General features: G+C 43.1%; 1 protein-coding gene across 34 annotated transcripts in view; it reads left to right on the top strand.

The window, feature by feature from the left end:
• The window catches only part of TACC1 (transforming acidic coiled-coil containing protein 1), a 120,285-nt gene extending 108,234 nt beyond the window's left edge, over positions 1-12,051 (top strand). For all 34 annotated transcript variants that reach the window (XM_070253048.1, XM_070253045.1, XM_014736553.3 and 31 more), the window contains 5 exons: positions 924-967; positions 2,389-2,549; positions 3,383-3,489; positions 6,070-6,190; positions 7,260-12,051. In XM_070253048.1, coding sequence (XP_070109149.1) covers positions 924-967; positions 2,389-2,549; positions 3,383-3,489; positions 6,070-6,190; positions 7,260-7,328 — 502 coding nt within the window. In that variant the 3' untranslated portion in view covers positions 7,329-12,051. The remainder of the gene's footprint in view (positions 1-923; positions 968-2,388; positions 2,550-3,382; positions 3,490-6,069; positions 6,191-7,259) is intronic.
• Positions 12,052-13,821: the final 1,770 nt, after the last annotated feature.

The following is a 13,821-nucleotide window of genomic DNA, read 5'->3' as shown; positions in this document are numbered from 1 at the left end:
TTAAATTGAAATCTTTTTATTTTTGCTGCTCACTCTCTAGGGTTAGGCACGGTGAAGTAACTAAAGATGGTATCAAAGAAGAGGAGAAAAAAAGAATAAATAAAGAATGTGCTGTTTGGTCAGCACTTGAATGATTAAGAAGCATTTTAAATATGTTCGCTCTATCTTGTGGCTCTTGTATTTGGGTTTTTTTGAGCATTTAATGGGTGTAAGGCACCGTGCTGGGTGTGGTAGAGAGGAAGGGACAGCTCCTGCCCTTAGAGAGCTCACAGGAGCCACCATGAGAAACTTGGATGCAGGGTCACCGTAATGGGCACAACCAGCGAGGGGCGGGGGAGCCAGCATTTCTCGCTGAGGGGTCACAGGATGGAGCTCTGTGACTGGACGGGGTAAGGAAAACATTATTGCAGTTCGCTAAAAGAATAATACGACAAGGTGGTCTTTAAAGTCTTTGACTACCTGAAATACTTTTGGAATTAGGACAATAAAATAAAACTTGTAACTGAATCAGAGGAGACAGACTGCCTGCAAGGGTGGGTTGGGGCCAGGGGGACCAGGACTCAGGTCAGATCCTTCAGAGGAGCCCCAGCAGCACCATGAACTTGTTTTGTAGAAGATTGATTTGTCTAGGCAGAATCAATCTGTTGCCTTGAGGTCGTTCACAGAGGTGCAAAGAAAAAGTGAGGGCAGTTTTTTCTGTAAATAGATTGAAAGGCTTGTTAAACATAAAATCTTAAGGAAAACCTTTTTGAATGTTAACAAGTCTTACATCCATGTAAAAAAAAAATGAGAGCCCCAAAGCAGACAAGTGGGTTATGTAAATTTTTCAGTATATGTTAATGTGTTTGATTATTTGGGGCAGCATTTCTCCAACATCTATTGTCTGAAAATCCTCTTCTGATAATAATTTTTTTTTTTTTAAGGAAAATTGTGGCTGAATATGAAAAGACCATTGCCCAAATGATTGGTAAGGAAATTGTTTCCTAAGGTATGAGCCCTAGGATCCATAGATGGTTTTCAAATCAGAATACAGGCCTCAGTTTGTGCATCGCGTAGATACAGTTGATTCTCGTTATTTGCAGTAGTTCTGTTATGTAAAGACGCCACAGACGCTGAGTTAGCGAACACAGAACCACTGCTCCTAGGGAAAATACAGCGAGCCTCTGGTCACAGCTTTTCTGTCAGTACATGGCCTTGTCTTACGTGTGTTTCTGTTTAAAGACGTCTTATTGAACGTGTGTGGTTGCTTCATTAACAGTGAACTCATGGCCAACAGTGCTATAGCTCGTGCCTGAACCAAGCTTGTCTCACACATGTTATTCCTCCTGGAAGACATCCCAGCCTTCTGGCTCTTAGGACGCTAGACAGCACTGCAGCACTAAGCTTGGGGGCCATTTTAAACAATGAAGTCACCAGCAGAAAGCACAAAAATGCAAAAAATGTGGCTCTAAATGGACTGTGGAAAGGATGCTTGTTTACATTATGAAACAAGAAGGCAGAGCATCCCCTTGTTCAGCCTCAGCTGAGGGCAGCACATGCCAGGTGACTCCGATCTTTTGCCGTTTTGCGCATGTCTGTGAATGCCCAGCAGTATTTTTTTTGAGGTTGCAAATAAATTTTAGCAAGTGGGCAGATTCACACATACGGAATCTGCGAATAATAAGGATCAACTGTAGTTAGGTTCGTTTTGGAAGAGAGCAAACTCTTGAGTTCTGTGCATAGCCCTCCCCCAGTACCCCGAGTGTTGATGGCCCAGCCACATCGTGAACACCCCCTGGGGGGCGTGTCTTTGTTGTGGGGCAGTGTCCTTAGCCCACTGCAATTGGGCTTGCCCTGTATTGGACCGACTGGGCCTTTACAAGACGACAGCGGTTGATCCTCCTGTGTTGCGTTTAGAGCCTCTCGTAGGCAATATTTTAGAGCCTCTCGTAGGCAATATTGTAGGACCGACTGCCTAAATCGCGGTCTGGTCTCCCTGCACAGAAGCAGTGGAGCGACAGCTTCTGTCCATGTCCCCTCTGCCTTCCCAGCACAGGGCCGTGGCCCAGCTGTTCCTCTGTGTGCAGTATTCTTCTCCTGCCAGCTTCTTGGCTCCGCCCTCAGTCCTTCTGGGCCTCTGCTCACATCTCTTCTCTGAGAGAGGCTGCTCTGTATGAAAAAGGAACCCCTGGCCCCTCTCTCCCTGCTTCGTTCCCCCCCCCGCCCCCCACCCATGACTTGTCACTTACGTCTGCCCCCACTGGAATGCAAGTCCTTGAGAGTGGGAGCTTTGTTCCGTCCACTGCTGCTGCCCCCCACGCCCCCCTGCCCAGCACTGCTGAGCCCCTGGAGGGCAGCTGCTAACCATTTGCTGGATGGATATGTCGTGCTTTTGATTGTGATTCACAGAAGATGAACAGAGGACAAGTATGACCTCTCAGAAAAGCTTCCAGCAACTGACCATGGAGAAGGAGCAGGCCCTGGCCGACCTGAACTCTGTGGAAAGGTCTCTTTCTGATCTCTTCCGGAGATACGAGAACCTGAAGGGCGTTCTGGAAGGGTTCAAGAAGGTAGTGTGTCCTTTTCCTTCTATCTCCTTGCTAGTGTGTCTTCTTGGTAAGGAATCTTCAAAGGTGTATGCCAGAGGTGTGGGTAGCCTTTTCAGTAGGGACTCAGGGTCTCTCTCAGCCTTCTATCTTCTGTCGCAGTGAAGTCTTTTCCCCCCTTTTTTCTTTCTGGGGTTGTTCAGGCATCTGGCCCACAGGGTGGCGTGTTTTGGTCATTCCTTTCCTGGCTCAGGCCAGTAAATCCTGGACACAGAGTGTGGCACAGAGTGTAAGAACTGTGGAGCCCTCAGACCTTAGGATTATTCTAGAAATGCTCTTTTTCATTATTCACCAATTTAATATTAGTAAAAGTAAAAAGGATTCTGGCCAAGGCACTGAAAAATTCAGGCTGTGTATTCTAGAAGAAAGTAAGTGTAAAGTTTCAAATTTAGATGCACATTGATTTAATTTAGTTGCATACCATCAATAAGACACATTTATAGCAGTGAACATTCTTTGTTTTCATATTAAAATAAAAATAAGATTGGCCAATTTATCTAAAATGGGAATCAGGTTGCCATTCAGTTTTTAAAAACTGCCCTCCTAAAGTAGGCGTGTTGGTGTAACTGAGCCTTACTGTATGATTTGAAAATTAATACATGAAGAAATTATCTAGAATGTCTTCAATGAGAATTACTTGTGCCTGTTTCAGATTACCATGGAGTGTAATGTGAAGTCATCTGAATTGTTTTCTCATTTTTTAAAAAAATGAAAACTCTGATACATGGTATATGTTATTAGTAGAAAAAAAACAAAATGACCTGTTTCTTTTATTTTAAATTGTCACTTTGGAACAGAATGAAGAAGCCCTGAAAAAGTGTGCTCAGGATTACTTAGCCAGAGTTAAACAAGAGGAACAGCGATATCAGGCGCTGAAAATCCACGCGGAAGAGAAACTAGACAAGTAAGAGCTTGCACATGAGAATCTCACTTTTCTTGATGCTGTCAGAAGGTTGATGGAGGCAAGAAAAAAATCGCCGTTTTGCAACTCCAGTTTGCTTCTGTGTGTGTGTGTGTCTGTGTCTGTGTGTGCGCGCCCGCTTTATTGAATTTTTTGAATAGGTAGAATCTTCACATGGTTCAAAAATTTAAAAGATACACCGTCTGTCCTTCCACCCCATCCCCCATCCCCCGCCACCCGGGGTTCCTGCCTCTCTCCTCACCTGAGTAATTGCTATGCCTTTATCCTTCCAGATGTACTTTTTCCCCTTTCTTTTTGCCCCAGCTTTGTTGAGATATAATTGACATGTAACATTGTGTCAGTTTGAGGCGTGTGAGTGTTGACTTGATGCGTTTACCTGTGGCACCACTAAAGCCTTAGCTAACACCTGCATCAGGGCACATGATTACCTTTCTTTTTTACGGGGTGAGAATTTCCTTTTTTGTACAGATGATCACATACCTCGCTTTTTTCACTTAGCAGTATATTTTGGAAATCTTTCCGTCTCAATCCATGAAGAGCTTCCTTATTTTTTTAATAGCAATATGCTGTTCCATTGTTGGAATGTGTTATTTAGTTAACCAGTCCCCTCCTGTTGGACATTGAGGTTATTTAAAATCTGCTACAAACAATGCTGCGATAAGTAACCTTGCATGCATGTGAGTTATCTGTGTGATAGAAAAGGAATTGCTGGGCCAAAGAATGTATGAGTTTATAGTTATGATACGTATTGTCAGATTGCCCTCATTAGACTTTTATCCATTTACATCCCTACATAATGTATGAGAGCATCTCTTTTTCCTATGGCTTTGCCAACAGATCACATTTTTGGTTTCCTGCAAATCTCATAGGTGAAAGATGGTGTTTCAATTTACTTGTTTCGTTTTTGGTAAGGAACAGAGCATTTACTTTATTTGATGTAGTTTTGATTTGTGTTTATCTTATGACTGAAATTGAACATATTTTAGCAGCCGACTGTAAGTGTATTTGCTTTACTGTGAATAACTCTATTCTTTGCATGGTTTTCTATTATCAGTTTATATATTTTGTACGTAAATATGTTTATGTATTAAGGATGCCAGCCCTTTGTAATATGAGTTGTGAATAACTTTTCCAGTTTGTCATTTATCTTTTGGCTCTGCCTGTGCTGTTTCTGATATGCAGAAATTTATTTTTATGTGATGAAATTTATTGGTCATTTCTTTTACAGCTTCTGGATTTCCTGTTATAGTAAGAAAGATGGTCCCCGTGCCGAATATAAAATATTCTTCCTTATTTTCCTTCTAATCCTTTTATGCCTTAATTTTTTTAATCTTTAAATCTGACACATTTGGAATTTGTGCTGGGGAGTAGTGTGAAGGATGCATCCAACTTTAATTTTTAAGTAGAAAGTAGTCCATACCTGCGCGTTTTGCTGTCTTGTCTTCCTGTTTGTAAAACCTTTTAAGTTCTGCCTTTGCCATTCCCACCCCCAGAGATACTGCTATTAAAGGTTTATTATGAGTCCTTCCAGTCTTTTCTCTGTGCTTTTACAAATACTACCCAAAATGTTTTTGGACTCTTTTTTTAATAATATTGGAGTCAAATAATGCAAGTTGCCTTTTTCACTTAATAGTATGTCATGGCCATTTTCCATGTCAGAACATATGGTTCACTCTAGTGATTTTTATGAGGTATAGGACTATTACATTCCTTTATTGAGGGGCGTTTAAATAGTTTCACCCTCTTTTCCACGCAGACAGCACTGCGGTGAGCGTCCTTGTGCACTCACCGTTGTGCCGGGGGGTGTTGCTGTGGCTGGATCCCTAGAGGGGAGCTGCTGGCTCAGAGGGCGGATGCACGTTAAACTGTAGTAGTTACCACCACCTCGCCCTCCACAAAGAGTTTTCATTCCCCCATCAGCACCTGAGCCTGTCTCTTTCCTGGCATCTAGGCCAGAATGAGACAAGATCATCCTTATTCATTTTTGCCAATCTGATAAATTTTATCATTTTAATTTGCATGCCTCTGATTACTAGTGACTTTTTAGCATTCTTTCATCAGTTAATTGGCTGTTTATCAACTGACATTCATGGCTTTTTTAAATTTCCTTTTGCATCTCATTATTAAAGTCACTTTTAGGTCTGTGTCTCATAGATGTCATTGGTAAGTGTCCTGACTCTTTAGCTGTGACAGTCCCACAGATAATCCTGTCTGCTCTTGTACTGGTTAAAAAAATCCGAGATTGTTGTAGAAACTGTCATGTGATTCCATTTTCTAGTGACATATGAATTTTGAAGGGCACTGTGAACTTTGAGATTAATTCTACCATCGGTTAGCACCGTGGAAATTTCCTTAGCAATTGTGTATAAACTGAATTTTTATAAATTACAATTGAATTATTTAGGTCACCGATTGCTGTTTTTTCCTCTTATTTGTGAAGTCAGTTCTGTAGGTCTGTGTCTCACAGATGTCAGCGGTTAGTACCCTGACTCTTTAGCTGTGGCTGATGACTAACCATGTGCTTTTTGTCCCTTTGTTCTGCAAACAAAACACCATAAACAGAGCCAATGAAGAGATTGCTCAGGTTCGAACAAAAGCAAAGGCTGAGAGCGCAGCTCTCCACGCCGGACTCCGGAAGGAGCAGATGAGGGTGGAGTCCCTGGAAAGGGCCCTTCAGCAGAAGGTACAGAGGGGCGCGTGGTGGTTCCTCCTCGCAGTGGTAGCTTACAGTGGGTCTCGGTGACAGAGGCCTTGCCTTTTTGCTCAGACCCTTTACTCCAGCTCCTTTGTGAACTGATTCAGGTGGAGATGAAGCAAACCCTTCAACTCCCAGGCATATCAGTGGGGGCCAGCCCCAGGCAGGGGGCAGAGAGGGGGCTACATTCACTGAAGTTCAGGGCAGCATGCTGGTTGGGCTCTGAGGCGATCTTCTTTTCTTTGTTTTTGCTTTTTATGTAGTATGTGAAGTCATGTTCCCCTTTCATTGCAGTTTTACCCTCCAAGGGACATTTGGACGTCTAGAGGTATATTTGGTTGTCATAACTGGGAGATGCTACTGGCGTCTGGTGGGTAGAGGCCAGAAATGCTGCTGAGCATTCCACAATGCAGGACAGCCCCCACAACAGAGACTGACCCCGCCCAAAATGTCAGTGGTGCCGTGGTTGAGAAACTCTGCTGTAGCTAAATAAAAACCAGTGTTAATGATGATGCCTATTGCTCACTACTCAGTGATTCTTAGACTTCATTTTTTGTACCCCTCTGGTGTTTTTCTGACTGTCTCCTATACGTACTCATGCCTATGGCATCCATTCAGCTAGGGCTGGGGTTTTTATCATGGTCCAATAACCCCTAAGACAGTGTTCCCTCAGATACTCAGACTCCAGAATCCCAGGTCCCTGGAGATGCTGATGCATCAAGTGAGGCTCGCCTACTTATGTTTTTAACAAGTACCCCAGGTAATTCTGTGATAACAAGAAAATTTGAGCACTAAGAGGTTCATGGACAAGCCGCAGAGAGCTGATGACTGCCCTCAGCCCCTACTCAATTCAAGCATAACCTTGTGAACACATGACCACTTTCCAGAGGAGGCTATAGCCCTCCTTTCTCTAAAGGGTCTCTACGTAAAAGAGTTAAGAACCACCGAGTTAGGATGTCTAGATAGAGTATAGCCAGTCTTGGGACTAGTTAGCTGTAATTGGCCTTCATCTCAGGACACAGCTGGCCTGCATAATCATACATCATTTGTCTTTCAGAACCAAGAAATCGAAGAACTGACGAAAATCTGTGATGAGCTGATTGCAAAGCTGGGAAAGACTGACTGAGTTCCCCCTGTTAGCTCAGCAGAGCTGCATCTGGCTGCTTCTCTCGTGACCACAATTATCTTGCCTTATCCAGGAATAATTTCCCCTTTGCAGAGAAAAAAAAAACCTTTAAAAAAAAGCACATGCCTACTGCTACCTGTCCCGCTTTGCTGCCAACGAAACAGCTCTGGAAGGAGCCCTGGAGTGTCGCACAGTCACGGAAGGAGCGGCGTCTGGCTGCCCTGGAGCCTCTCAGTTCTCCAGCAGTGGGTCCACTTAGACAGGCTGCTCAGTCTGGGTTTGTGGTTTCTCTATCTTTAGTTCGTTTTAGAGTCATCTTTGCTTTCCCGGGTGCGTTCAATTTGTGATTTTGTGTCTACTGTTTGGGATCATTTCCTGTCCACTGTGTGTCTGTTTGTGACCTGTTTATTTAATCTTTTAAAGTTAATTTCCATATTAGTGGCTTTACTTGAGGAGATAATTTGGCTTATTGTTACTTCCAGTTTATAAACAAGAAGGGACTCCGAGCGCACATTTTCACACACTCACACACACGCGTTTACATATGCTGCTGTTTTTGCCTTGAAGCGTAGTCAAATAAGAACTCTCTACAGAAGAGCATATTTCCATAAATGTAAAACCCTGTTTTGAAATAGAGTCCTGGCTCAGAATGCCACTTCAGCATTGGGAGGGTTGGAGATGTGAAGCCCCCAGCCCCTTGCCTGTTGTGACTCATAACCCAGCACTCAGGTTTCACATCTGGGGAGGAGGTTTTGCTGTGATGTTTGGTTGCCCTGGGATCTGAATGCTCCTCAGCCTTAATGAGTGGGGCCCTTTGGGGGAGTCTTAAGACCAAAAGTGTCTGCTTCCTGCGTGAACAGCAGCTGGGGAACCCCTCAAAGCTGGGGTTTGGCGGGTCTGTCCTAGAACCATTTAGTCTCCTCTGCTTCCGTTTGTCGCTACAAAATTAACATTTACTCTTTATTGTCTTTATTTGAAATGTGCAAGGGAAATCTACTTGTAAAAGGTTTAGATGACCTTCTCTGATTAAGAGGCAGGTGTAACCCCATTAGCAATTATACAGTGAAGAAACAGTTGGTTTTGGACAAGTGTGATACATTGTTCTTCAGATTTTTTCAAGGCAAAAAAAATCCTTTCAAACTTAAGATAGTAGAATTTTAAACACAATGGGCAGTAAGAAGCATGTGAACCACTCCGGAAATCAGCGCGTTTTGAATCTTTTTAAAACAAAGATCATTTGAATAGTGGAGGAGGGGCACGCAGGGAGCAGGCTCACACTCACAAAACCAAATTCCTCAAGCTCTTCCTGGACTCAGTTCAGAGTGGTGGGGCCATTAACCCTCCACTGGAAATTTTCCATGTAAGGTCAGTGAATTCCCTTCCATTTGACAGGCAAAACCAAATCCATGCAAGTGTTTTAAAGCACTCTTTTGTCTTAATCTTAACACCTTGAAAGTCTTCACCGTAATGTGCACTATATTCAGTACGTGTAAGTTTTCGTCCCATTCTCGTAAAACCATTGCATGATCCAGCTTCAGCAGTGAATCGTGCCTAGTGGAGAACCTCTGTAGATCTTTGCAAATGAATTCTTCCTTAGCAGTGTACTCTTCACAGGGTGCAATCTTTGGCCCCAGGCAGGTCAATAATGTCTTTTAAAGCCAGAAGTCACGTTTTACCAATATGCATTTATCATAATTGGTGCTTGGGCTGTATTTTAAAGCCTACTGTCTTAACATTTTGTACAAAAAAGGACAGAAATGATTTGTGGTTGAAGAAGTGACTTGACAATCATTTGGGCGTTGAAAGCAGTCGCTGTGGTCTCGTGTGAACGCTGTCCTGTAGTCACAGTGTCAGTGGAGGGCCAGTGTCTCCAGCTGGCGGAGCTGATTTCCTCTTTCAGTCTTCTGCTACGAGGGAAATTAACTTTGCATTTTGCAGACAGAAGCATTGCTAAACCTTTTTGCTGCTGTGTCTTGGTGACATGTCCGTGTTTTGCATTGATCTGTTTTAAGCATGAAAGGCTTATAGTGGTCTCCATTATAAATCCATAATCTTCTTTAGGCTTCTTGTGTATGAAAAGAGAAGTAGCTGTGTGTTAAAACAAGTGATGACAATCCGTCCCTCGCGCACTGGCGGAAGGGATCCCTTCAGAACTAGACCCTAGTGAGTGAAGTTGTTGCACAAAGGATAAGAAAGGGGCCCTGTTAAGTGATATTTGCCGCTGGCCTCTCAACCACGCCCGTGACCAGGAAATGTTCTCCCTTCTTAGTTAATGGGTGGATATTCCCCAACACGAATAAAAATGTAGCTTACAGCTGGCAAATTAAGAGAATGTACTGGGCGGTATGAAGTATGTTTGTTTATTTCTCTTTAAAAATAAGCCAAAAAAAACCCCAAACTTTTAGACCTCTGGAGAGTAAGAATACAGCCCGGAGATGTGCTTCCCAACATGTCAGGGCCAAATTACTTGTTAGCTGGGCAAGAATAAACCCTGTTAGAGACATGGCGAGGGAAATGAGGGGCAGCTGCCGGCCCGGGTGTGGTTGGGGAGTGTTAGCTGATCTTGTTGAGGCTCTGGATCCAGAGCCCTGTCTTAAGGTTTTGACTTTGCCAAAGTGTAGATAGATAGTCTTTACCTAAAAGTATTTTAATTGGAGGGTTTAATGTAAGACAGAGCGACCAGTTTGTCACTTGGTTGGCTGGTCAGTTACTGTCAGACCTCTGGAGATTTACTTTATTTGGAGAAGCTCCTGGGAGCTGGTGACCTGCCCAAACCTTTTGTTCTGTAAAACTGTTCTGGAAATATTGAGAAGCCCAGTTTTCTCACGTGATCTCTAGCTTCTTCAGACCCGGCCCAAATTAGGAAGTGCAGACCACATGGTGGTGAGAAACTCTGAGGATCTGGCAGCCTTCCAGAATGATATGGGGTCAAAGGGAGGTTTACAGTTCGCTCGGGAGGACAGCTCAAGTCGAATTTCTTTTCCAGCCAGTTACCCTTTGTACCTGTGCCGCACTGTGCAGCTCTCACAAATGCTTAGATACTTGTTGAACAGCCCTGAATCCATCCTGTTATAATGGGGAGTATAGACGGCCTCGAATATTCCTGGGCTGCCTGCAAGCACTCAGAGGGGAGCACTCACTCAAACCCCGTAACAAGGGGCTCTGTGGTGGCTCTCACGCGCAAAGGGGAGTTTTTAAAGGGCGAGCGCTGGAGAGTCATGTACACTAGTTGGAAGTGATTCAGCACATCCCTTTTTAGTGGAGTGAAAGCTCTGAGGCTCCCTTTTTATGTCCTTTTGGTCTCTCACTACCATTGGTAGCCATCTCATGAACTGGACCCCACTGCTGCCTCTGTAGCTTTGCAACCATGCAAGCTTGCTCTCGGACTTGGGTTTCTTACTTTATCCTCTTGTTGGGAAGAGAGAAACTAGGTGTTGAAAGAGTCAGTGACTGGGGCAAAGGATTTTAAAGTAAAGATGTATATATTCTGAAGAACTTAGAAGATAGCAGATTATTATTTGCTTATTAAAGAACAAATATAGTCTGGGAACCCCAGAAGGTCAAGCCAAAGGTCTAAGAAGTCATCTTCTTAAAGGATTTTATTAAAGAACTATTTTGGGGAGACATCTGTTCAAAAAGACTTTGCCTCCAGATTCTTGTGATTTTAAAAAAGCAATTTATTGCTCAAACCTTGAGTCTCCCAACTTGATATAATAGACACTTCTCTCTAAGAATCTCCTCTGGAAAATAATGTAAATGACAGCATTTCCAGCGAGGACCCATTCCTTAGTGCCCAGAGCTAGCCGTTCTGGAGACTAAAGATTGCACTTTTCGTAGTTCTTTTTGTCCAAATGCAATCCCATTTCTGTGCCTCTTAGCATGCAGTTAGATTTGGACAAACGAGATTCCTAAGGAATGACTTTATTAACTATAATATGGTTACAGCTATTACACATATATATATATTTTTCGGGTTGTAGTTCTAACGTGGAGGCGTGGCGCTGGCCTGTGGCGGTCTGCATAACGCTTTAACTCATTTGCAGGAGGCCAGGCGTGGAGCTGAGTGGAGCTTAAACCTTCCCTGTGTCGATTCTTCACTTTAGAACTGTAAAGATGCCACTTTCTCCTCCTCTGCCTTTTAGTGGTATCTAAAATAAATTCCAAAAAGTATCTCCTAGTCACATGGTTAACCGACATTCTGTGTTTATGAATAACTTTCAAGTGGACCTATGAAAACTTGAACTCTGGAAGCGCCGCCTGTGCAGACACAGGGCAGCCTGTGGGTTCCGCCCGCACAGCTCCAGGCGTGGGCCTTCTCCCCCAGTGCCGCGGGATCCAGGCATTTTCAAATCTCAGAGGCAGCGGTAAACTTTTCTGTGTTGCTGTTACAAGTGTGTGTTTGCCAGTAGATCCCATTCGTACTAATGTGCCAACAAGTGAACGCTAATTGCACATCTGCTTCCACTGTGTCCCCACGGGTGCCATGAAGTGTGTGAGGAGCCTCTTGCCTGGAGGAGTGGACGCTGCGTTGACTACTGCTGTCAGGATTGTGTTGTGTGGAATAATCATCTGCATAAATTTTATATGCACAGTAATTTCCCTTTTATATGTCAGGTAAATATTTGTAAAAGTTATACTCACACAAATGAAATTATTATAATGATTACTAATATATTTTTTCCATGTTTCATTGCCTGAATAAACACTGTTTACCACTGTTCTATTTGGGGTGTATGTTTTTTTTTTCCTGGTTAGAAGTCTTTTTATCCCCGAGAATGAAAATTTATGACAGCTTCGTCTTTATGAGCTCCATATTTCAGTTTGAAAATAGAAAAGACGACGTTTTCACCACACTCATTTTGTGGGAATTTATGCATTTGGTTGGGTGTGTAATTACAAACAAAACAAACTTTGGACCTCAGACCTTGCCATATAAATTTCTGTGCCTTTGCATCTGTGCAAACAGTCTTAATTGGGTGCCTCTTGATTTTGCTCAGAGACTGCTTGTCTGCCCTGGCATTTTCCGAGTCATAAGAACCCAAGTCACCCCAAGCTTTCTGACTCGTTGAAGGACACAGGATAAGGCAGAACTGTGTAAACATGGCAGGACGGCCCACAGAAAATAATTGACGTTTTACGTTTCTTCTAGGTTAATAGCAGGAAAAACTTTTTCAGTACTGGCCAGGCCAACTCGGTGCCTTGAGGGGTAGGGAACTGGGCAGGAAATTTCGTGAGTTTTACCACAGGAGAAGATAAATTAGGAGGCTAGTTAAGGCTCCATTTTACAACTTAGGTGGGGATCCACTGAGAAAAATCAGAGCACTGTCGCCTTCTTGGTACTCGCCGCATCTGAAGTGATTGTAGTCTATAAGGTTCCTGGAAAGAATCTTTCTCACCAGTGTGCTCCTGAACTGCCGGTGGGGCATCCTGCAGAATGACTACAGGAGGTCTCGGCACTGCCTTGTACTAAATGCTACAGACAGAAATTATCATTCTCTAAGAATTAGTAGCATGAATAAAGTGGAAATTACCTTTCTACTCTCTTACAGAATTTTATTCTTGGATAATATGAGAATTTTATTCTTAGATAATATGAGATTAGTAGTGTTTTGCACACTTTTACAAATAGAGGTTCATGGGATCATTTTAGTGAGTGGCAATCAGTATTTTAATAAGGAAATATGACAGGAAATATCAAAGTGCATTGTACAAGGTAAGGGTAAGTATTGCATCAGGAAATTCGTTTCAGTTAAAAATGTGTGTCTACTAGGTCATGATGAAAAATGAATTTCTTGCTATGGCGTGTCAAAGCATGAAAAAACTGGATCTAACCAACTGAAGTCATTTTGCAACTGAAGAAACAGGCCAGAGAGAGAAGCGATGTGACCAAGACCAGAGCTTGTATAGAGTCGCCCTCAAAATGGACGAAGTTGTCCCTTGGTCCTCTTTAAGCTCCTTAAATCCAAGCTCTCCCAGGTTTGGGTAGTACGTTTGGATCATTTTCTAAGTTTGTAGGCATTTAAGGACCAATCAAAACCAAATATCTTTTTCCTACATTCATTTCATTTACCAAATACTAATTGCATTGGCAGAGTTTAAAGTGAAACATGCAAAAGTTCCCGAGGCTGGGTAGCTAGAGAGAAATTGTTTTCAAGTTTGAAACTCCACTGAAGTATAAATGATCTGCTCATTAAAACTGTGTTTTCCCTGGGGGCCGGCCCCATGGCCGAGTGGTTAAGTTCACGCGCTCCACGTCGGCAGCCTAGGGTTTCGCAGGTTCGGATCCTGGGCACGGACATAGCACCGCTCATCAAGCCATGCTGAGGTGGCGTCCCACATGCCACAACTAGAAGGACCCACAACTAAAATGTACAACTATGTACTAGGAGGATTTGGAGGAAAAAAAAAAAAAAAGATTGGCAATAGTTGTTAGCTCAGGTGCCAATCTTTAAAAAAAAAAAATCTGCTCTTTCCCGGAAGAAAGCATCCCCAT

Source organism: Equus caballus, chromosome 27 (genome assembly GCF_041296265.1).
Source record: "Equus caballus isolate H_3958 breed thoroughbred chromosome 27, TB-T2T, whole genome shotgun sequence".
Taxonomy (NCBI): Eukaryota; Metazoa; Chordata; class Mammalia; order Perissodactyla; family Equidae; genus Equus; species Equus caballus.
The sequence above is the reverse complement of the archived record's forward strand: the minus strand, read 5'-3'. Positions and strand labels throughout refer to the sequence as shown.